Source organism: Chrysoperla carnea, chromosome 5 (assembly GCF_905475395.1).
Source record: "Chrysoperla carnea chromosome 5, inChrCarn1.1, whole genome shotgun sequence".
Lineage (NCBI taxonomy): Eukaryota > Metazoa > Arthropoda > Insecta > Neuroptera > Chrysopidae > Chrysoperla > Chrysoperla carnea.
In genome coordinates, this window is record NC_058341.1 from 53595646 (window position 1) to 53619016 (window position 23371).

The window sequence follows — 23371 nt, forward strand, 5'->3', positions numbered from 1 at the left end:
AAAGACAGTTTTTTTTTTCAAATACTTGTATGAACGAATATTAAAAAAAAAAAATTACGAAGAATTTGAAGTAGAAACGAATGTGTGAGGTCATTGTACTGTTGTAATTTAGCAAAAAAAAAATATACGAATTCATTTATTATTATATTCTACACGTCATATGTGAAACAAGAATCATATCAACTCACTGTTAGCTTTTTGGTTGTAGAACGTACAGAAATTGATATAATAATAGAATTGACATACCTATTTCTTTCAAATTTTTTTAAATAATTAAATATACTTGTAAATAGTTATTAAGAAAAATTTATTCGAAAAATCATTGAATTTGGAATCTTTCTAAAAAATTGTTATCATTTTTGCCGCTATTTACTGAGCGTTAAGGGCATACATTCATGAGACTTGCTAATATCTATAAATGCGAAAGTAAGCATGTTTGTTTGTTTGTTACGCTTTCACGCTAAAACTAGCGAATGATTTTTAATGAAACTGTACAGCAATATAGCTGATATATCAGAATAACACATGAGATATAATTTATAAAGATATATTAAAAAAAAATGTAAAAATTAGTTTTATTTGACATTACCATAAATTACAGATTTCTGTAAAAGTAGTCATTTGACATTACCATAAATTACAGATTTCTGTAAAAATAGTCAATTTAAAATATTTCATAGCCATCATTTCTGATATACTCAATGAATAATTACGACTATTATACATTTCAGAAATAGAAACCATACATATATTTTACCTGTGTAAAACAATCCTTATCATTATTGCGAGTGTTATAGAAAGGGGATAAGCGAAAGCAATCTTTATCAATCTTTCTTTTACACCCAGCGAAGCGGGTGGGTATCACTTTAGGAGACAAATAAAACTAATATGATAATATGAAAGTTAAAATAATTTTGAATGATTTAAGAAAAAAAAACTGTTATCGAATTTTTTTTTTTAAGAACATCGAACTGTTGTCGAATTGTGTTTAAGTTTAAAAAATGACAAAAAGTAAGGTTTAACATGGGAATAAAAAGAAAATAAAAAAAAAAACCATATTTCTCAAGATAGGTTAATCAAATTTAAAAGGTTTCGAAAATTTACAACTCCCTAACTTTTATAAAAGTTTTGGAGAAAATGGACACCAAAGTTTCGTACTAATTTTCGCTTACATGGGTAAACAGTTATGTTTAAGAAAAAATGTTTCAAGCAAAATTGGTTAATTTTTTTAATAAGGAATCGCTTTTATACTTTAACTTTTGTTTTATCTCTAACGGTTTACAAGATGGATCCTTTTCCATTTGATTGAATGGGCAAAAAATGCACATATCTCGAATCTCGATCAATTTTGAGTCTAGAAAGTCGAAAAAAAAAAACAAAAATGTACTCAATTACTTCAGCTAAAATTTTTATTTGATTTTTTTTAATTTAATGCATAGTTTCCTTGTAATTTGTAAAAAACTTCCAAAATTACTATTTTTGTATATATTCTTTTTTTTTTAATCTAATTTAAAAAAAAAACCGTAAAATCAGTCGCCAAAATTGAGTTTAAGAAAAAATATTTTTTAAACCGAAGTTGGTTTTTCAGTGATAATATTAAAAATCTGCTGCAAAAAAGACGTTGTTTCATTTAAAAAACCAAATTTATATTTTCAATTTCCCCAAATGTTCATGTTCATCGAGTGACCTCATCCTAAAAAAATCGATTATGGCTATTTTTAGCCCTAAAACATTATAAATATATATACTATAGTCATTATATTAAATGGATCGATTAAAATGCAATAATAATATATGACGCCTGTCTGATAGTTTTATTGTGGTTAATTATTTATTTATAATGAAACATTTGATTAAATCTCACGAGTTAAAAAAAACGTTTCGGATTCAATTTCATAAGACCAACGTTTATTACTTAAGAAATTATTCAAGTTTCTCTTCTTGAATGTCAATTTTACTAATTACATAAAAAAATAGATATAAATGAGAATAAAATAATTTGAATCGTAAAAGTTTTTAGATATAAAATGAGAATAATTACAAAAATATTTTTAGATACATTTTTTATGGTTGACGTGAATAGTTAAGTATTTTTTGTCATTTAATGATGGAAAAATTGATGAAAAAACACATTAAATAAAAAAAAAATATCCTTGAATATTTATATAAGAAAATTTCGATTAAAAAAAATCATTTAAAATAAATTTTTTTTAAATGGCTTAAGGTTGCTACACATGGTATAATTTATCAAGATAAAATAGGTGAACAAATCTTATGCAATTTATATTTAAAAACATTGCAAATTATTTTTACACCAGTCAAATCTTACAAAAAACCCTACTAAAATCGCAAAGCTTGATATAAAGCTGCTTTTTTGTTATGTTATTTGGACCTGTTAGGGGAATGTGAAACTACGTTTTGATAGCAAAAGAAAAGTTGTGCTATCTTCGTATAACGTGAAATTATTTTGAAGCTTTTCCGCAGGTAGCACAACTTTGTTTTTGCTTGCAAAACATAGTTTCACACTTCCATAACATACCAAAAAAGCTATAAAAAAACTCGAGTGACTGGCTTCTTTGATAAATACGTCAATTGCCAAATTCACTAGGGAGTGAAATATTAACATGAGTAAGTAATAAAACTTAGAAATACAAATGAATGACTTTTTGACATATCGAATGATCATCTGTAACATAAATATTATTAGTAAAATAATTTATACTATTTATTTACAAATTAGTAATCAATTAAACTAAATATTTATTTTTTTTAAAATAAATATTGAACAAATTTTTTATTGTTTATAGTTATTACAAATGAATAAAATGTATTGTATCTTATGACAATCTCATCCCGAAGTTTGGCCGTTTCATATTGAAATAAAGTACAAATACTTTCAAACAATTTCCTAATGATTGGAACAAGCACAGCTAAATATTTGTATTTACAATAGAATGGGATTGAATTTAAAATATGAATTTATTGGTACAAAATCACAGAAGGTAAATAAACTAAATCATTACTTCTATGAAAGAGATTGATTTTAGTTTAAAGTCATGCATTTTATTGATGGAAAATAATATTGTACTTAGTTGGCATATATAATCATGTAAATAAAGCGAACAGAAGAATTAAAAGAAAATTTTTTTGCGTTTGTTTTAAATAGAGGATTTGGTTATGATGATCGCATATCTATCATGTCTAGTCCCTATGTGATTAAGCCAACTACATGAAGATTGTTGTAACTAATTTACAGAGAGTTTGAAATAAAATTATTGATCATTTTTATAATATATAACATATTGTTATATAAATATATCAACCATCGGTAGCCCAGTTGGTGCAGCGATGGACACTAAAATCAATATTAATCCCTAGTTCGCTAATAAACTTGATTGTGCGGTTGTATTAATATGAGCAGTGTATTTAATTTGAAAAATGGGGGGAAAAGTAAGAAATTGATATTATTAGAGGAATAATAAATATTATCATGAAAATTCGGTTCATTCAATAAAATTTTCTCAAAATATGATTATTCTTAATAAATAGATGATAAATTCCCTTTTTTTTTAAGTTAGTAAAACAAATTAACTCCTCTTATTAATTGTTTTTATCATAATATACAAAAAAAAGTACATATGGATCTACAGGGGAAAGTAGGGTAGGTAAATCAATCAATCATCAAAAATTCTGTAAAAATTTGACAGAATTATTACACGTTTTTTCATAAAAATTTTTTTAGTTTTTGTTAAGTCATTTCGGTAGCGGTGCCAAAATTCTTAAAATATTGTGTATTGAATAGGTATTTGAAAATCTGAACTAAAAAGTGTAAAACAAAATAATATATTTAAAAAATGAAAAACCCGACTGCGTAAAATAAAATCTGAAAAGATAAAAACAAGACCAATAGTTCATATAGCGACTTTAAAAGTCGAAGATCATTTAGGGAAAATTTGAGCCAGTGTCGATTTTTTAATTATCCCGACTGTTAAAGTTGTGCTATGTAAACTATTGGTCTTCTTATTAATTTTCAGATTTTATTTTAAGTAGTCGGATTTTTTTATTTTTAAATATATTTTTTATTTCAGTATGCCCCTTTCCTCATTTCACCATACGCCAAGGTTTGGGGAACAGTGTAACAAAAATTTAATGTTTAAAGTGACATTAACGATAAATTAGCTTTTATATTTTCTTTTTGAAATCCCAAAAACACTTTCATTCTTTTTATTTCACTGTGCCCCATATTCCTCTATTAATATTTAAACATATAAATCTATCTAATTTAAGTGCAAATGTTAATGATAATAGTTTTAATTAAATTATTAATGAACCATATAATTTAATTGTTTGTTGTGATAACATTTACACAATTTATTGTAAATCATAAAATAGATTTATTATTCATCAAAGACTATAAAAAAAAAATCAATTTTGAATTCACGTAAGAAACAATTTCCTCTTTACCAATAGCAAAATGAACCTAATTTTTGGCTCGAAATTATTTTCCATATAAGGATCGTTTTTTACTTAAAATAGAAAAAATACAAAAATTTGATTCTTTTAACGATTAGATGAGTGGTTTTAGAGACATTCCTGAAAATATTTTCAAAATATAAAGCTTTGAATAACATTTCGGGAGGTACCATAGAAAATACTCAACCGCAATCGTTAAATAAACTCGATTTTCGTATTTTTAAGGTAAAGTACCAAGTACCAAGATTTATCAAATATCGAAACCCAAAGTTGTTATTTTTTCTTTTCGAATTCATTACATAAGGTAATTTTGACCCAAAAATTAAATCGGGTCCATTTGATGATTTAGATATAGAATTTGTGAGGATATCGCCTAAAATCAGAAGCCCTACATCAATAACCATTTTTGATCGATTTCAAATAATCTCTTGCTAGTTTTGTCGTTTACACAAAAGTGTCTATCGAAAAGTGCTCTTGGCTATTTTTAATTAAATTAATTTTAATCAATATTTTTTCATAACGGTTTTTTTGGAGGGGAAAGCCTATAAAATTCGTAATTCAATTACGTTTCTTATGATACCAATTTCGATTGGTTAACAGATCGGTGTAGATCTGTTCATATCGTATTTACAGGTAAGCCAATATAGGTAACTACACCAATTTGTTAATCAATCGAAATTGGTATCAAAAGAAAGATAATTTAATTACGAAAATAATGGTATGGACTTGCTTGCAAAAAAAAAAACGTTCATGGAAAAAATTGATTAAAATTAATTTAATTAAAAATAGCCATCAACACATTTTTCGATAGAAAGACTATGATAGAAGTGTTTAAAATTTAAGTGTTTAAATCAATAAAATTTTATTTATATCGTTTCTTAGATCAAAATAGTCATAATTGAGAAACGTTTCTGACACACTTGCAGTAAGTAAATTGCCAAAATAATGATCACATGAAGTAAGTTTTAAAATAATCGATGATAAAAATGACATCAATAAGTACATTCTCCAAGATAAGAATAAAACATTCCAAACTTAAAAATCATTTTATATTTTTATAGATATCGCGGAGACAAACTGTCTCGTGCTTTTTACATAATCCATAATAAAATATACATATATATTATACATTTAAGGTAGTTCAATCGTGAAATACCTTTTCTTACGAATTTAATAAAATTGAAATGTAAGATTAATAAAAGTATTCTGTATTTAATAAATCTCTCTGTGAAATGAGATATTAACAAAGTGTGCATAATTAACAAGCTTGCCGATTTGTTGAAAATGAAAGAAAACATGTGAAAACGACTGATTTTATTGTTTAAATACCATGTAAAGACAGTGTTGATTACGCAATCGTTTCTTTTTTTTACGCCATATTAGTATAGAAAGATAGCCAAATATACTTACGTACCTGTCACACACACTTAACTGATATTCTCATGTAATACGTACTATATAATTTGCTCTTTCACGCGCAAACAGTGATGTTTACGAAAAAATGTTTCAAACCAAAGTTGTTTATTTAAATTTTTGTTTAAACAGTCGAAAATGGACTAATTAGGTAATTTTATGGACACCTATACCAAAATTTTGTTCGTAACGTCAATATTTTTAAGCGTTACAAACTTGGGACATAGTATACCTTGATATATTTCATAAAAATGGTATAAAAACGACTTATAAATTTTCAGTTGTGTGTGTGTATTGAGTATATGTATATTGTCACAAAAAGTGCACGAATATTAGAGCATGTTTTTATAGTTTTGACTATAACGAGTGAACTACCTTAAAAATTTTTGTACCATGTTTCTGAATAAAATATTCATATATTTTGCTCCACATAATCAAAACTTATATTCAAGTATATTTGTGTGTTACTACAATTGTTATCAAGCCGCCGTTGCGCATGTTATTAAACTTTCCCTGATAGTTGCCTCTTATACATTTATTGAATACGTCTTTTTCGTTTGTTTGTCGATAAATATGTACAGGCTAGTCTAAGTTATAACAGCAGAACTTCATCAAATGGTAGATACAGTTAATATAATGACGATTTCTCAGTTTTTAGATACAGGTTGCTAAAATTTTTGAAGAAAAAATATATTGTCCAAAGCATGGGAGAAATTTTTTTCTCATACTATCAAGTTTACTATTTTTACTCGACTATCAAGGTCTATGTTTTTCACATGTGTCTTGTATGTTTGTAACTTTGTTTATTTCTAAATTGTTCATTACCTCGTATCTTTCAAAAAGCTGAATGGATTTCGGCAGTTAAATAGGTTTTTGAAACTTAAACTAAAAAATAAATTCAAAAAACCCGACTGCGTTAAATCAATACTGAAAAAAAAAAACAAGTTTCAATAGTTTACATAACTTTAACAGTTGGGACCCATTATTGGGAAGATTTGAGCCGGTCTAGATTTTAATGGATCCGGACTGTTAAAGTCGCTGTGTAAACTACTAGACTTGTTTTTTTTCTTTTTAGTTTTTATTTAACGCATTTCTTTACTGGCGTTTTGACAATATTCACAAAAATGTCCCCTTTCTTCCAAAATTTTACGTGATACAGTCACTAAATCAACGACGAGTAACATCTCCTAGGAGAATAACGACGATTTGCTTGATAATGATTATATTATAGTCGAAATACGTATTTTAACACAAAAACTTGTTTTAGGCGAATTCGAAATTTTGTTTCAAATACCAAACTGTCTTCGATAATTTTACATTAATGTACAAAATACTCTATTCCGATTGTGTGTGTAGAAGACGAGTTTTTTTTGTAAATTAGTGCCCTTTTTTTTAACAGAATACATGGAGATTGATAAAAACCCGATAATTATAATTAAAACCTCTAACTAATCTGAAATATTAACTTTATAAAATTTCCATAACGATTCAACAACTTGTGTTGAACTATAATTCAATACATTAATATTAAAATATACTTTTTTTTAACACTAAAGATTAATGAACTTTAAAATCACATGTTTATGAGACTAATATGACTTCTAATTATTAACTTAATTTGTAAAATGTGAAAATTTAAAATATTTCAAGGGTATTTCTCTATAGTAAGTTAAATAATTTTATGCAAAATATAATGATAACAATATAACAATGATAATAATATTTGTCTTACATAGTAGTTGATGTATTAATTATAATTAGAATTCATATTTTTATGCAAAAAAAAGTTTTAAATGATTACAAAGTTTCTTTTATAGAGGGTTCTTAAACTATCGCATGAGAAAAACAGGATAATGAAAGAACGCCGCCAAGTTTAACGCTCTTATATGCTCTCTTTATATCACTTCCAAGGGGGCCTCTATTATCAAAGTTGTTGCGGCTATTACAGGACACTGGTTGGGTAGCAGGCATAAAGCCTAGGTCTGGCAGTGTATCACGACTACTGCAGAAGCTGTCACAGTAGTGAGGAGAAGGAGGCAATGTCTCATCTTCTCTGTCACTGCCCAGCTCTTGCCATGAGGAGATGGACTTACTTGAGCCAGCTTTTCTTTGACGACCTCTCCGATCTAAAGTCCGTCGACGTCAAAGCTCTCCTGCTGTTCTTAAGAGCTCCAAATGGTTAATGGAGTAGTGTCCGGGGATGGGCCAACCCTTTTTCAGTATCACAACGAACCCTATGGTCTAAGTGTGTCTCATCCCAAGATAGCCACCCTCACCTAACCTATATGCTCTCCCCTAAATACTAAAAAATTGAAAAAAAAAAGCCATATATATGCAGTTTTTATACTCCTGATAAAAACTGGAGTAATTACATCCAAAAACACGATCATTTCATCAGAGTGCAGTTTTTGAGATATCGAAAACTAGAATTTTTTGAACTTAAAAAACAAGGAAATAATTTTGCTGAAAATGAAACTATTTCAATTATAATTTTTTCAGATAGTACGGCAAAATAAACTTTTATTTTTCCTTTTAAAGAGTTGAAATTAATTACGGAGCATTTACAAATTATCATGACTGTAGTAAAAACACTGTATTTCTTCAACTATAATTTTCCGTGGGTTTTCAATACATAACAATCAATAATTAATTACACATTAACAAAAATAAAAAATAAAACAAAAACAAGTTTTTCAATCTATACAAACGTATTATTATCTATTCAAGATTATGGGGTTGGTAAAACAGTACGATGACGCGAAACACCAAGGTATCACAAAGTACAATCACCACACACATATATCTGAGATGCATCATCTTTTTTATAAAAACACAAGACAGTAGTGAAGACTACGTGAGATAGATAGACAGACATCATATTATATGAAATTATCTGAAATGTCCAGTGTCCAAAAGTTCCGGGACTTTATATTTACCTCAATAGAATATTACACGACCAAGAACCCGAAATACTTATGTTCCATTCATAAATTACGTCACACCAATTTTACAATTTTTAAACCCCCTCTTCTTTGTCACAAAGCGTCACATTTTTGGAGCCCGCCTCTCCTTAGTGTGACGAACTTAAAAGAAATAATTAAAATAAAACAGCATAAATTTAATTAAAATAAAACAGCAGGTAAAAATCTTGAATTATATGGGTTAGTTTTTGTTTTAACATACAAATTTTGTGTTTATATTTTAAATTTTAACATGTGACGTCACAAAGAGCTTTTTGTTCCTCCTTTCCTTGTCACACAATGTCACATTTCGTTCTCTCCTTTCCCTTAACGTGTGACGTAAATAATGGATGATCCTTTATAGAGAACACAAAAACAACGGGACAAGTTGTATATACCACTCCTTCATACGAGCTCAATCAAAAAAGGTCAACCCGAGTTAACGCAACCTGAATAAGTTGAGATTTCGTATAATTAATAAAATTTGTGTAGTTAGTTCGCAACCTGTTTTACTAATTCTAAACTGTAAGTTTAGTTGAGAATAAATAATAGTTAAGAGTGATTAAGAAATCATTTTATCGTAAAAAAGCGTGAGGTGCTAAATTTCAATTATTGTAACTTTTTTTTTTATATTTGTAAAAGTTAAGTCATTATAAAATTTTTTCTTAGTCACTCTATTTTTTAAAACTTAAATTATTAAATATTAAAATTTATTTTCTGTTGTTTAGTTTTGCTAGTTACAAAAACTTCTTTTTTTACCCTGTATATATAAAATATATACCAAGGTATATTAATTTTAGTCCCAAGTTTGTAACGCTTAGAAATATTGATAAAATCACTTCATTAGTCCATTTTCGGTTGTTTGCCCGCCTATTCGTGATCGCAATAACTTAAAAACGAAAAGAGTTATTAAGCTGAAATTTGTATACCTTGCTCAAGACATAAAAATTGAGTACAAGTTCGTAAATGATCAGGATAGTCGGTCAATTATTTCATTGTCATCGGTCCTTGATAAGTGTGCGAAGTTTCAATTCAATCCGACATTTTAATAGTGGGTGAAACTCACGTTCAAAGATTCCGTTACGCAGATGCATACCAAGCTGAAGAGTGTTAAAAAGTATAGAAACCTTACTTTTTAACGGGTTTCCCATCTCTCTTAAATCTATAATCAAATACAATCTGCCTTCGCACTATTATCTTTTGATTTGAAAGAAAAAAATTGAAATATATGTTCAAGGACATCTTTTAATAGATGCATCTATTCATATATATATTCAAGTGAGATGAAACAATTCAATTGTATATTGTTCTCTTTTATTATAATAATTAAAGTGCAACACGCGAATCAACATGACAGCGGGATTGTTGGGAACAACGCGAGTAGTTTTAATGTTGTGTTAGGTGTATTCATATATATCTAAAGTCTGTTCTTTTTGGTTTCACAAAAAGGTGTAGTGCATTTATTAAGTAGAAAAAATGGTCTCATTACATTGTAATAACACTATCCTTTTCTATTTACACTCGGTATCCTACATCGAACAAAAAAGAACAGATTATAATTGGCCATAACACTCCGCATTTGAATGCAACTCTTCTAATAAATTAGAATACGCTGTGTTTATTTATGAACAAAATTATACTCATAATAATTAATCATTATCAAATCGAGTTTGTTTTAGCTTGTTTTAATCTTCAGATTCTGTGAAAGAGATTGCGAGCACGATATTTTATGGGGATAGATGTGCGAGCAGCAAAAAAACGGATGTGGATATATTCAGTTAATTTCCAAATAAATGGTTTTTCAAAAGTTCTATGAGAAAAAAAAAAAATTCAGATCTTCTTACCGCAACAACTCGAGCGGAAAATGATCCATTTCGCATTGTGTATCGATAACTACAGAATTATTGCTGTTGTAATCCGTTTTTCTTACCGCTACAACTCGAGCGGAAACTGTTTCATTGTGCATTGTGAATCGATAACCACAGGAATATTACAGTAATAATTCGTTTTTTCTCTTTTTTCTTTCATCTCATGTACACAAATTTTTGAGAAGCTAGAAAATCGTTAAATAAAAAAGTAACTTATTTTGTTTAAGCTTTCGAAGAATCCCCGAATCAAAAAGTAAAATGCCATTGCTTCTAATTGAATTATATAACTAAGCTGAACTATTTTCAAAAGAAGATAAAACGGTCCTAATGAATATGAAAAGAAAAACTATATTACAAAAATTATTTTTCTAAAGATATTTCTCTATAAATAATACAGGTAATAGAGAAGCTCATTACTCTTATCGATAAAATATCAGCAGTTATTTTTTTTTTTTAAATATGTTCATTTATCACGAAATCCTTTCAAAGGAGGATGAAAGTGTCGTTATTTTGAGAAAAACCGTTTCGGCCTATATCTCCGTAACCGTATACTTTTGGCCAAAAATGGTAATTAAATTTTTTTCGTTAAATAATTTTTTTCTATCACTAGCCGTATAAGCCGTAAATTGTAAGTGATACAAAAAACATTACTTAACTAGACTCTAAGACTCTAGACGGTTTTCCTCAAAAACGCGGCACCTATTAAAAAAAAAAACTCCTGTAATTTAGTGCAAGAGAAAATTCTCGATTGTCTGTAGTATAGTGATAAACATTTTTATTGTACTTAAAATAAAACCAATAACACAACACTTGTTTGTATTTGCACTTGAAGTAATTAAAAGACCATTATTTCCTTTTTGTTACCAGTTATTTTAATTCATGTAAATAGATCTAGATATTGTTTTATTTAGGAAAGTTACTTATTACAATTTATTCTTCCCTTCTTTAAGAACAAGAATAAAGTATTTTTACTTTAGATAAACTCCCTCCCCCCTCTCTTACACGATCATACGCTCAATACCGTGACTGATATATATTGTTCCACCAAGGCTACTAAATCGGTAAGGGGCTATCCATAAATTATGACACGCAATATTTCGTCTTTTGAATATGCAAAAAGGTCCCAGAGATTCAACAAAAAAGTCTAGATCCAATTGCTTAATTTTAGTATCCCATCTAAACCTGTTTTAGAAACAATTGCATGAAAAAAAAAATTAATTTGATAATCAGCCGGGGACGATTTCTTAATTTTCTAATTGTGGCTAAAATTCCATTTGGAAATAAAAGTTAACTATTTTTCGTTAATTCAGTAAATTAATTATGTTTAATTTTTTTGTTTTAGATCATGAAATTTGCCCGAGGAATCTTGGGCGAAAGATTGTTCATAGCGTTAATGAAAGCTACCTTCTATGGTCATTTTGTAGCCGGCGAAAATCAATTCACAATTCGACCAACCCTTGAACGATTACGTTCATTTGGTGTGAAACCAATTCTAGATTATTCAGTTGAAGAAGATATTTCTCAAGAAGAAGCTGAAAAACGTGAAGTTGCGTAAGTAATAAATTATATTTATTTATCTTTGAAATTGTACGAAATCCTTCTAATTTTATTTTTTTATTCTTTAGATCTTCTGTATCAGAAGCTGGCGATGACAAAGACTCTGAAGGTACACTTAAACAATATCATGTGGATAAAACATTTGCAGATCGGCGATACAAAGTACAATCGGCACGAACGTACTTCTATTTAAATGAAGCTACTTGCGAACGTAATATGGAGGTGTTTTTACAATGTTTAGAAGCTGTTTCAGGTTTGTACAAAATTATTTTCTTTTTTTTAGATCAACAAATCCAAATTATTTCCTTCATCCAAAAATCCGTACAAAAAGAGAAATTTTTATCCTTATTTCTATCATTTAAACGTGTGACCCTTTCGACATATTTCTTGAAAGTTAATCGGCCAAATCATCAGGGCTAAAGATATTTAAACAACGTAGGCAATTAAAAGCTTTTTAATGTTAAAAATTTCATCGAGAACATTTATAAAATTTATTTATAAAGCATACAACCAATCCACAAACAAAATAAAGACTCTGAACTGCAAAAATTATTTGCCTTTTTCTTTACACGTATCTACAGATATGCACAGTCGTCTTTTGAAATTTATATCGAGATATCAATAATCCAACTTCGAACAATACAATACCTCAAAACTTTATTTGCACTAGTAGAGATACTCCAACGCAAATTTTTGTATTTCGGAATTCAAGGATTTTGAACATAAACATAGCTTTTTTTCTTTATATCTTCATTAATACCGCACGTTTTGCCACTGCGTTCAATTTGCTGTGAAGTGAGAGTTTGTAGAAAAATCGAGATATGGTCGCTACTCCGTTGACATAGATTCCCAAATTTTCCATGCCAGGTATATAAAAGTCTTGGCTTACGAATTATCGCAACTATAAGTTTCTTGGTTAGGTAAAGATTTTGTGTATTCATTTTTCATACTTTTTCTTGCCAAATTTTAAAAACGAATCAGTTTAAAAATAAAATTATGTAATTTTATAAAAAAAAATCATTAAAATTTATTTTTTAGTACAGGAGACGGTATAAGCTCGATCTTCACCCATCTGATAACGAGTCTACGATAGCTTAATCAAATTTTTTGGACGGTTTTTTGCAAGCAGGTCTAAACCATTATTTTCGTAATTAAGTTATCTTTCTTCTAATATAAATTTCGATTGGTTAACATATCGATGTAGAGTTACCTATATAGGTTTAACTACTCATGCCGTATATCAATATTGGTAACTACTCCGATCTGTTAACCAATCGAAATCGGTATCATAAGAAAGATAGTTGAATTACGAAAATAATTTTATGGGCTTGCCTCCAAAAAACCGTTATGAAAAACCATTGATTAAAATTAATTAAATTAATTCAATTTAAATCAGCTAAAATCTTCCTAATAATGGGTCCTGACTGTTTAAGTCGCTATGTAAACTACTGAACATTTTTATTTCAGTTTTATTTAACGCGGGTTGTTGATTTTTTACATTAATTTTTTTACTTTACACTTTTTAGTTAGGATTTTCAAATATCTATTCAATAAGACTCCACTTAACATGTTTCGTCGACATTCATTTTCAACCTATGTGTGTATGTTTAATCCTCTATGGCGCCCTAGAGACCAAATGCGTGAGCCAATTTTAATGACTCTTACATAAATCGATTTGTTTATTCAATAGATATTCAATGATACCTCACTTAACCAGGTTTGTCGATTTGCATTTTTTTCTTTCCGTCTAGTGGTCGCCATATTGAATTTTCATTACTGTCATATCTTAAGTAACTCTCGTAAAATTAAGACTAATCGATTGATGTAAGAATCATCAAAATCGATCCAAGCGTTTGGTAACTAGTCTCTTTCATATACATACAGACAATTACAATTTTCATATTCCGGCAATGTACTTTATTTCGTTAACTACGATATACGTATATCATACCAGCTATCTATCAACCAAAACCGGCATAGCCACTCGGACCGCACACTATACAATACATACGAAACGAACCACGTACAACGTATATACTCGCCAATAGATGTCAGGAAGAGTCCTATTTTTCAGTTTTTCCTGAAAACACGGATAAAAGGATGTTCTAAAAACGAAACCTAGCTAGATCGATTTTTCACCCCAAAAACCTGCATATTAAATTTCATGAAAGTTGTTGGAGCCGTTTCCGAGATTCCAAAAATATAATTGTGTATATATATATAGAAGTTTCCGAGAATCCAAAAAATATATAAATACGATAATTGCTCGTTTAAATATATAAAATATAGACCGATAAACACATAACCATTATTTTGCGCGTAGCACAGTCGGGTAAAAATAGTCATGAATACTTTTCGATAGACAAGCTATCATAGGCGTGTTTATCAATCAATAGTACTTCATAAAAAATATGTCTCAGATGGATGAAGGTTATACCGTCTCTTAGACTATTTGCAAAATTTTGATTTGCTGATATGATGAGTCGTCTACTATTAAAAAAACAAAAACATAATTACATTACTTGCGTGGACTTTGGTCTACTTAAACCTATAGTCATGATCTCTATAGCTGGGGACATGTGAATATTCTATTTATGTCTACTTGACAAAACATTTGGCGGGTAACGAGTAAACGCATCGCATTGTAATTTTAATGTATTACAATCCATCTGTATAGTTAAATAATGGTTATGTAGCGATTTCAAAAAAAAAAAAACAGATTTGTCTTGTGGAATAATTTTGTAATTCTAAGTTACACGAAAATAAAATCATTTTTAATGTAATCCGTTGGAAAAGTATTAAACTAGATTTTAAAAGATTATCAAACTCATTACTCGTTTGAAAGTAGTTTTAGTCAAAATCACTGATGTTTTACACAATTCATCTTCTTCAATATCAAGTAAAAAATGTTTTAGCACTCTTCATTGTCAAAATCCTTGAAATTGAAAAGTTTCTGGATGAAATTATTTTAAAAAAAAGGAAGGAGGTGGAGGCTAGTGGAACGATGGGGACAATGAAACAATCGTAATATTTGTATCTTATTCGAAGAAAATTCCAGAACAAATTACACAGAATTATTAAGTTAACCAGACTTAATAATTTTGTGTAATTTCTTCTGAAATTTTCTTGGAATAAGGTACAAATATTAATTACGGTTGTTCCATTATGCCCAGTGTTCCAATGTGCCCCACCTCCCCCAACTCTGTTTTTTTTTTTTTTTTTATTTACGAGCAACGCAAAAATTATGAATGATATCGGGGCGTAGCTTTTAATTTATTTATAATAATTAATAATAATTTTGGCAATAAAATTATAAAAAGACTCAAACACGAAAATGCTTAAGTTTATCTGTCACTTCACAAATTTCAAGTTTCTAAATAAATGGAGTGTACAAGCCCTAGGCTATGAATATTTTTTATAGGCTAAAATATTTCTGATTATAGTGGTAGTCACCATACTCACAATAATATAAATATGTTGAAATACATCTCTGTATTTTTCACAATTTAAACATAAAAATATTGAAAGAAATTTGGCAAATTTATTTCTTGTCAAATATCCAAGAAAATATTTCCCATACATTAATTAATATTACAAAATAATTCGATAACTTGTCACATTCTATGTATGTGCTATAAATTTTGAAAAGCTGAATTTTAACTTCAAATGCGAGATTTAAAGTCTAGTATTACTATTCAAATTAAAATGAGCAAAAGAACAAAATTATAAAATAATTGATAATTGATAATTAATGAATTAATATTAATTGCAGCAAGGTTATCCTGGCGGAGATTACATTCCTAAATTGAATATATTATAATATACCTATTCAAATCTATTTTCAGCATATAACAGATGAGGGTATATTTTTCTTATGCTGGATCTTATACCATGTCATTAAATCAAATTTTATTTATGACAACCTTAAGACTATTTTTGGGAGCTTGTGTTTTATACCCTGTAATTTAAAAAACTAAATATGGATTTAAAATTAGACCAAAGATTATAACAATTAGAAATAAATATTGTGGAATAAAAGTTTCATAAATTCGCCTAATCTTCTTTTCTAGGCTAGACTAAAAAGGCAGCGTTATGCAATTTTGTGAATAAGTCTATAAGAGCTTAAAAGTAATTTAACAATGAACAGTTCAATCACTGATAATAATCAATGGATATTTGAACAGTTCACTTTTTTTAGTTGTTATAGTTCATAATTTAGTTAGAAATAAAATCCCTTTTTTAAACTAACTAAATATTAGTAATATATTAAATAAAAGTAACTTATTCCAAATGAATTTTTATAGACGATGATTTAAAGTCACAATTAGAAAGAAGAGCTCGATTGGGCTATCATTCTCCGCTATTAGGTGCCGGTAAGACCTTTTCCTATCCGTTTTTCCTTTGCATTATTTTTAATTTCAACAAATGAAAACTCTACACAATTCCACAGATTCACAGATAATAATGCTTTTCATATAAATTATCAAAATAGAAATTATACTAATTGCTTTGATTTTGTTTTTATAGGTGCCACATTTGGAACTGGAATTACAGCAGTTAAACTAACAGCTTTAGGACGTCCACAATTATTGGTAAGTAACAATATTTTAATTTTTAACATCTTAACATGCTGTCGGTCACTACAGCTACTATACAGAAAATTTGTATGTAATTGAAGGTACTATAAAGAAAGAGCCTGTCGGGAATACCGGCAGCACGACCCCATTCCTCCTTTTTATATCGAAATATTATGAATTATCGTGGTTTCTAAGACAGCGCACCTCTAAAGCCCGGTTCAATTTAAAAGAAAGAGCCGGTGATAGTTGAGTCGGAGAACTGCCCCGAATAACCAACGTGTTTTTACAAGTTCTAAGAAATAAAGAACTTGACACTAAAGTACAAAAAAAGATCTTTATTGATAGTCTACGGGCGCAAAATTTCTTAATACACCTCCACTTTCAAGCGTGTGAGCGAGCTTAAGTACAATTCTGTTTTTTTTTTTTTTTATCTATGAGGTTTTGCATTCAAATTTCATATTCAATTGCATAGTCTACTAATTACATTAATTAGATGTTTTTAATTAATAGGGGCTTTTTATTGAAATGGACTTCTTTATTTCTTAGAACCTGTAAAATCACGTTGGTTGTTCCGAGGCGGTTCTCCGACTCGAGCTATCGTTGTCAAATAAGAATGTAGATGGATCATTCATCAAAAAAGCATTTTTCTAAATCACCAGAATACATCTTTATTAACATACTGGCTCTATTTTGAACTTCTTCTGTGTTCAAATTGATCCAATTTGTTTCAAACGAAAATTTATTGTAAAAATTACTGTAAAATTCTCACCTTTTTTGAAGTTGAATCGCTTTTTTGAAGTTTGAAGTCAAGTCTATCTATAATTACTAGACATGCTGTCATTCTGAATGTTTCCTGACCAGATTATGAAGAATTAATATCTTCGGCAGGATCATTTGCTGTGAGCTTTCTCTTTCATGTCTTCATTTCATTGAGAGTTTGAAGGCTTGCTGTTTATTTTTATAAAAATTTTCCCTTTCTGCAGAAATTATATGAATTTAAACTGTCATACATTTGACTAACTGTACAAATGCCAATATCAACGAACTGTAACTTTTTGCATACTTAAACAATTAATTTTATGTTTGTTCAAAAACTTTCACGCGTGTGCCCCTTTGTAAACTTCCACGCATGTGCCCCTCTTGCCTGCAGACACGTGCCTACTTTGCTTTATGAATAATCCGCCTCTGCTTGGAAGGAGAGGAGGTGGATTCAATCTGAAATTAAAATAAGCACGGAATAGTTAGTTCACTGTTCAAGAAAACACGTACTTTATATATTAATTAATATTAATGTTTCTTTTCAGCTTCAATTATCTGAAGTAATTATGCGTACACGTCGATACATGCAAGAAGTAGTCGGTGGTGAGGGAAACGTACTAGCACATCACGTGAAACCAGAAGATTTAGAAAAGAAATTCGAACAAGCACATGTCTTAGATTCATTACCCGTCAAACAATTCTTACAAAAGGTAACATCCGATAAAGAAGGTATTCTTCATTTGTTCCCATGGTCTGGTATCATTGATGAGAATGCACAATTAAATGAAACATTCCTTGTACCCGATCTCAAAACTGGTAAAATGGTACGATTAATAACACAATTAACACCAAAAGAGGAAGAAATGTTTCGTAATATGATCAGACGACTAAATACAATTGTACGCGCAGCTAAAGAAATGGATGTACGTATAATGATTGACGCAGAACAAACATACTTTCAACCGGCCATTACACGTATCACATTAGAAATGATGCGAAAATATAATACAGAGAAAGCGATTGTCTTTAATACGTATCAATGCTACTTAAAGAATGCATTTAATGAAGTTACTACCGATTTAGAACAAGCAAAACGTCAAAACTTCTACTTTGGTGCGAAGCTTGTGCGAGGCGCTTATTTAGAGCAGGTATGTAATCAATTAATTTTACTAATAGTTTTTTACAGACGACAAGATTTACGCAATTTCATAAATTTGTCCGATATTTATACGGGAGAAAAATTTGTACAATTCTTTTAATAATCCATAAAAAATGTTTAAACCTATTTCTTGTATATCTTTAGGAGCGCGCAAGAGCTGCAGCACTAGGTTATCCAGATCCAACAAATCCATCATTCGAAGCAACATCAGAAATGTATCATCGTACATTGACTGAATGCTTGCGACGTATTCAAGGTTTGAAGGGTCAAGGAGATGATTGGCGTAAAATTGGTATTATGGTAGCATCACACAACGAAGATACTGTACGATTTGCAATTGAAAAAATGAAAGAAATCGGTATTAGTCCGGAAGATAAAGTTATATGTTTTGGTCAATTATTAGGAATGTGTGATTACATCACTTTCCCATTAGGTAAGTTTATGATTTTAATTTTTTGTCTGCCTGTCGTGGAATTATATTTGATGGCACTATTTTTTTTAAAATATGTTGAAAGGGGGAAATGATACCAAATATTATTACATTTTTGAGTCATAATTACTTTATATTCATAACATAGAATGGCCAGGGATCAAAAAAACTTAAGTTCTTAGATATTTCCAAAATCCCATACATGGTGCGATTTCTCGGATCCAATCTGTTGTACCTGGTAAATAGCTGATTATTGGTTCTTGATATTCAGGAACTAGCAAATGTGCTTACCTATAATATCTAAAGAATCTTCAAATAACGGTATTGATTTCGTACGTAGTCATGGTAAGGAGAATCAGATCAACGCCAGCGTCTCCAATGAATAATTTTGGCGTTAAAAGAAGCTGTTATGTCTAATTTTCAATTGTTTTAATGTAAATGGCATAGTAAATTCAAATTAAAATTATTGAAAAAAACAATTAAACTTTTTCCATTCGAAATTGTGAAAATTAGAGATGAATTTGCATAAATAATATTTTTTAAATGTTATTTCTGATTTATTATTATTACTTATTGAAATTTGTTAGAAAATATTATTAAATTTTCAATGTAAATCATATATACAATCCATAGACTTATATTTTCATCCATACAATTATATTAATAAAGTAGAGTGCCGTTTTAACTACCTGAAATAAAACTCATGCACGGAGCGAAAAATCGATTCAAAATAAATCAAACTTTATTGATACCAGAATGTCTAAAAGATATAAATTCATCATCTCAGAAACAGCTTACGTGAAACGGTGGGGTCTTTCCAAAAACGTATAATATTTTGTGAAAATTTACAATTTTTTAATGATTTCTATTTTTTTTGTAGGTCAATCAGGATATTCTGCGTACAAATATATTCCATATGGACCTGTAAACGAAGTACTACCATATTTATCACGACGAGCGCAAGAGAATAAAGGTGTATTGAAAAAAGTGAAAAAAGAAAAGGATTTATTATTGAAAGAAATTGGGCGACGCCTTATAACAGGAAAAATATTCTACAAACCAAAAGGAGACTATTTACCTGTCTAAGTTTTTCTTCGAAAATAATTCTGTAAGTACTGGAGATTTAGTTTTTAATATATAAATTCCATTTTTGAAAATTTGAAATCCTACATTTTGCGTATAAACTTAGCAAAAATATTATTGTAGGAATGAGTTCATTAAAGGTACTTTTAAGTTAGGCACCAAAAAACATTTTATTATCCACCATTTTATGTTCTGATTTATTGGATGATTTATAAATAAAAAGATGTGGCAGATTTTTTGGCAGTCAATTTAAACTTTGAAGGCTGCATCAAATCGGGTATTTTTGGTTTTTTTTAAATGTTGTTTGTAATTTAAGGACAATGTTAAATCCAAGTTTTCGAAATCTGCCAGCGACCGGGTCATTTTCAAAAATAAAAATAATACAAGAATGTTGAACTTATTTAAGTTTTTGTCGATTTTGACTCGGAAGGGCTAATTTATCATCAAAGATTGTGGCTTCATTTTTAAATAGATAAAATTTACCAATTTTATTTGTGGCCGAAACGGTTTTTATAGGACCGGCAGTTTCGGAGATACAGCATTTGGCCAGTTTTTTAAGTTACACGGTTGCTCATCCACAAATGACTTGCCAGACGAAGATGAAGAAAACGAAGAATTGTCGGTGCCCGTCTGCATATTCTTGAAAACCCTCCAGGCATCTCAAAAGGCGACGACGTCTTGGGCCAACCAGGTTCATCAAAGTGGGCAAAGTTAGATTAAAATTAATTAATATATTCTCAAAACTGATGTCAATATTTTTTATCGAGGCATATATTTCTTTTTTTATATAGAAATTTAACAAATCATTTTCAGTACCATTCAAGTTTCTAAAAACCTAATATTTCCTTGGAAAGCCTCTCCTATCCTCTCAGTGCTAAATTTCTATTTTATATTTATTTTTTACATATGTCGATGAAAAATATCTGCAAATCTGACATCAGTTTTGAAAATGTATTAATTTTAATCAAAGTTTACCCTCAGGAGGATTTTCAAGAATATCCAGACGAGCACCGACAATTCTTCGTTTAATTCATCTTCGTTTGGCATGTCTTTTGTGAGTAAGTAATCGTTAAACTTGAAAAATTGGCCAAATTTTGAAATGCTATATCTTCGAAACTGTCGGTCCTATAAAAACCATTTTGACCAAAATTTTTGAAAATTTAATCTACTTTATAAACGAATTCACAGTCTTGATGAAAAACTAGTCCGGGTCAAAATCGACAAGGGCTGACATAAGGTCAACATTTTTATGAATGTATAAAATTCATCAAAGTATATTAAGTTTAGTCCCAAGTTTGTAACCCTTAAAAGTATTGATTGTTCATAAAATCAACTAATTAGTCTATTTTCGGTTGTCTGTCCGTCCGTCCGTCTGTCAACACACTTACTCTTACTTACTTAAAAAGAAAAGAGATATCAAGCTGAAATTTTTATAGCGTACTTAGGACTAAAAAGTGAGGTCAAGTTCGTAAATGAGCAACATAGGCCTTTGTCTATATATGGTATTTCAACAATAAACTCAGTCAATTGTTTGTTTTCACTTGTTTCTTTTTTTGAGAATGATCTGATTGCCTGATGAGGTCGAAAACATGGATTTAATATTACAAACAACATATCAAAAAATGAAAAATAACTGAGTTTCGTTCACGTTCTTTTTGTGTTAGCATAAGTGCAGATTATAGGTAATAATTTTGTTTTTTTCTGTTTCAGGTAAAATTTAGTAAAAAAAATCAAAAAGAAACAAAAAAAATAAATAAAACACTAAAAATATGGCGTGATGATGTTCATGATATACAAAATGGTGGGCTTCTCGATAGAATGAAAAATCAATGAGTTTTCGTGAAAATAAAACTTTCACATCTTTGTTTTCATAGGTTATTAAATAGAACCGTGGTGAGAAGAAATCGCTCTCTAAGGGTTCATATATCTCACCACGCCCACATTTCACATATCGTGTTTTCTATCAATCTTTTTTTTACCATCACACTCGCTATGTCTGTCACTAGTGTGACAGTTGCTCTTTTTGAGGTTTTAAAAATACACGATAGAGCACTTCACACTCAAAATTAATTTTCCTAATATTGTAGTTTAAACGAATCTCAAAATTGATATTTTCCCTGCCCATTTCCCCTGACTTTGTCCTTTAATTTATTTTTTAATTTATTATTTTTAACCTTACCTTGATTAAATTGAATTTTTCTCCCCAAAACCTTCTATTATGTTTGTGATTGTATTTATTATAGTTGAATGAATTTAAAAAAAAAATTGTAAGCGAGTGTGTATGTGCGAAGTGATTTTTACACCAAATTTTTGTAACTGGGTAGGGAAAGTATACATAAAGGAAAATAAGCTTAAATCGTAGACAGTGTGACACGAGTAAAATCATTCAAGATTCGATCGGATTTTTTCGTGTGCTTGGCTTTTTTTGTTTTAAATTTTTTTTTAATAAACAAAAAGCTCCATTTTAAATGTATAATGTATGGAACTAATTTTATGTATATATCTCATTCGAATCCCTCGAAAAAAATCGAAATGGTGCTTGCAAAAGTGCTTAAATCAGACTATGGTATTTCCGTGATGGTATTTAAAAAACTTTAGAACCGTCATTGGAAATATATGGTATAAGCATTTTTATTTATGAGTTTAATGAACGAGAGGATGTGTCGGGGAAAGGGGAATTGATGAGATATAAAAATTTAATTTTCAATTATACAGATTTTTTAAAATAAATTGTTGTTTTTTTTTCTTTTATATAATTCAAAATATAAATTCAATAAAAAAAATAATTAATTTTAGCTGAATTTTTTAGTTGCTACGAATTCTTTCAGTATTCTTTTTTTTAGATTGTGGATTTATTTTTTCAATTCGTTTAAATTTGGGCGAATTTTTTAAATAAGTCTTCAGATTTTTTGTTTTTTTTCTTTTTTGGGTACGTTAAATAATCAATTTCGATGAAATACGTGAATGTTCAAACTTTGAAATGGATCTCTTGCGATGTTAAATTTAAAATGCCTGTTACAGCCAATTTTTAGGAGTTAACTTTAAAATCCAACAATTGCTGAAATATGGAGTCGATTTTTTACCTAGGAATG

The 23371-nt window shown here is 29.0% G+C and overlaps 1 protein-coding gene across 1 annotated transcript in view; it reads left to right on the top strand.

Annotated features, from left to right (window-relative positions):
• Positions 1-23361, top strand: part of LOC123301853 (proline dehydrogenase 1, mitochondrial) — a 42889-nt gene extending 19528 nt beyond the window's left edge. The window contains exons 2-8 of the mRNA XM_044884780.1: positions 12057-12265; positions 12340-12524; positions 16799-16863; positions 18153-18755; positions 18911-19199; positions 20077-20304; positions 21990-23361. Coding sequence (XP_044740715.1) covers positions 12057-12265; positions 12340-12524; positions 16799-16863; positions 18153-18755; positions 18911-19199; positions 20077-20282 — 1557 coding nt within the window. The 3' untranslated portion in view covers positions 20283-20304; positions 21990-23361. The remainder of the gene's footprint in view (positions 1-12056; positions 12266-12339; positions 12525-16798; positions 16864-18152; positions 18756-18910; positions 19200-20076; positions 20305-21989) is intronic.
• The last annotated feature ends 10 nt before the right edge of the window (positions 23362-23371 follow it).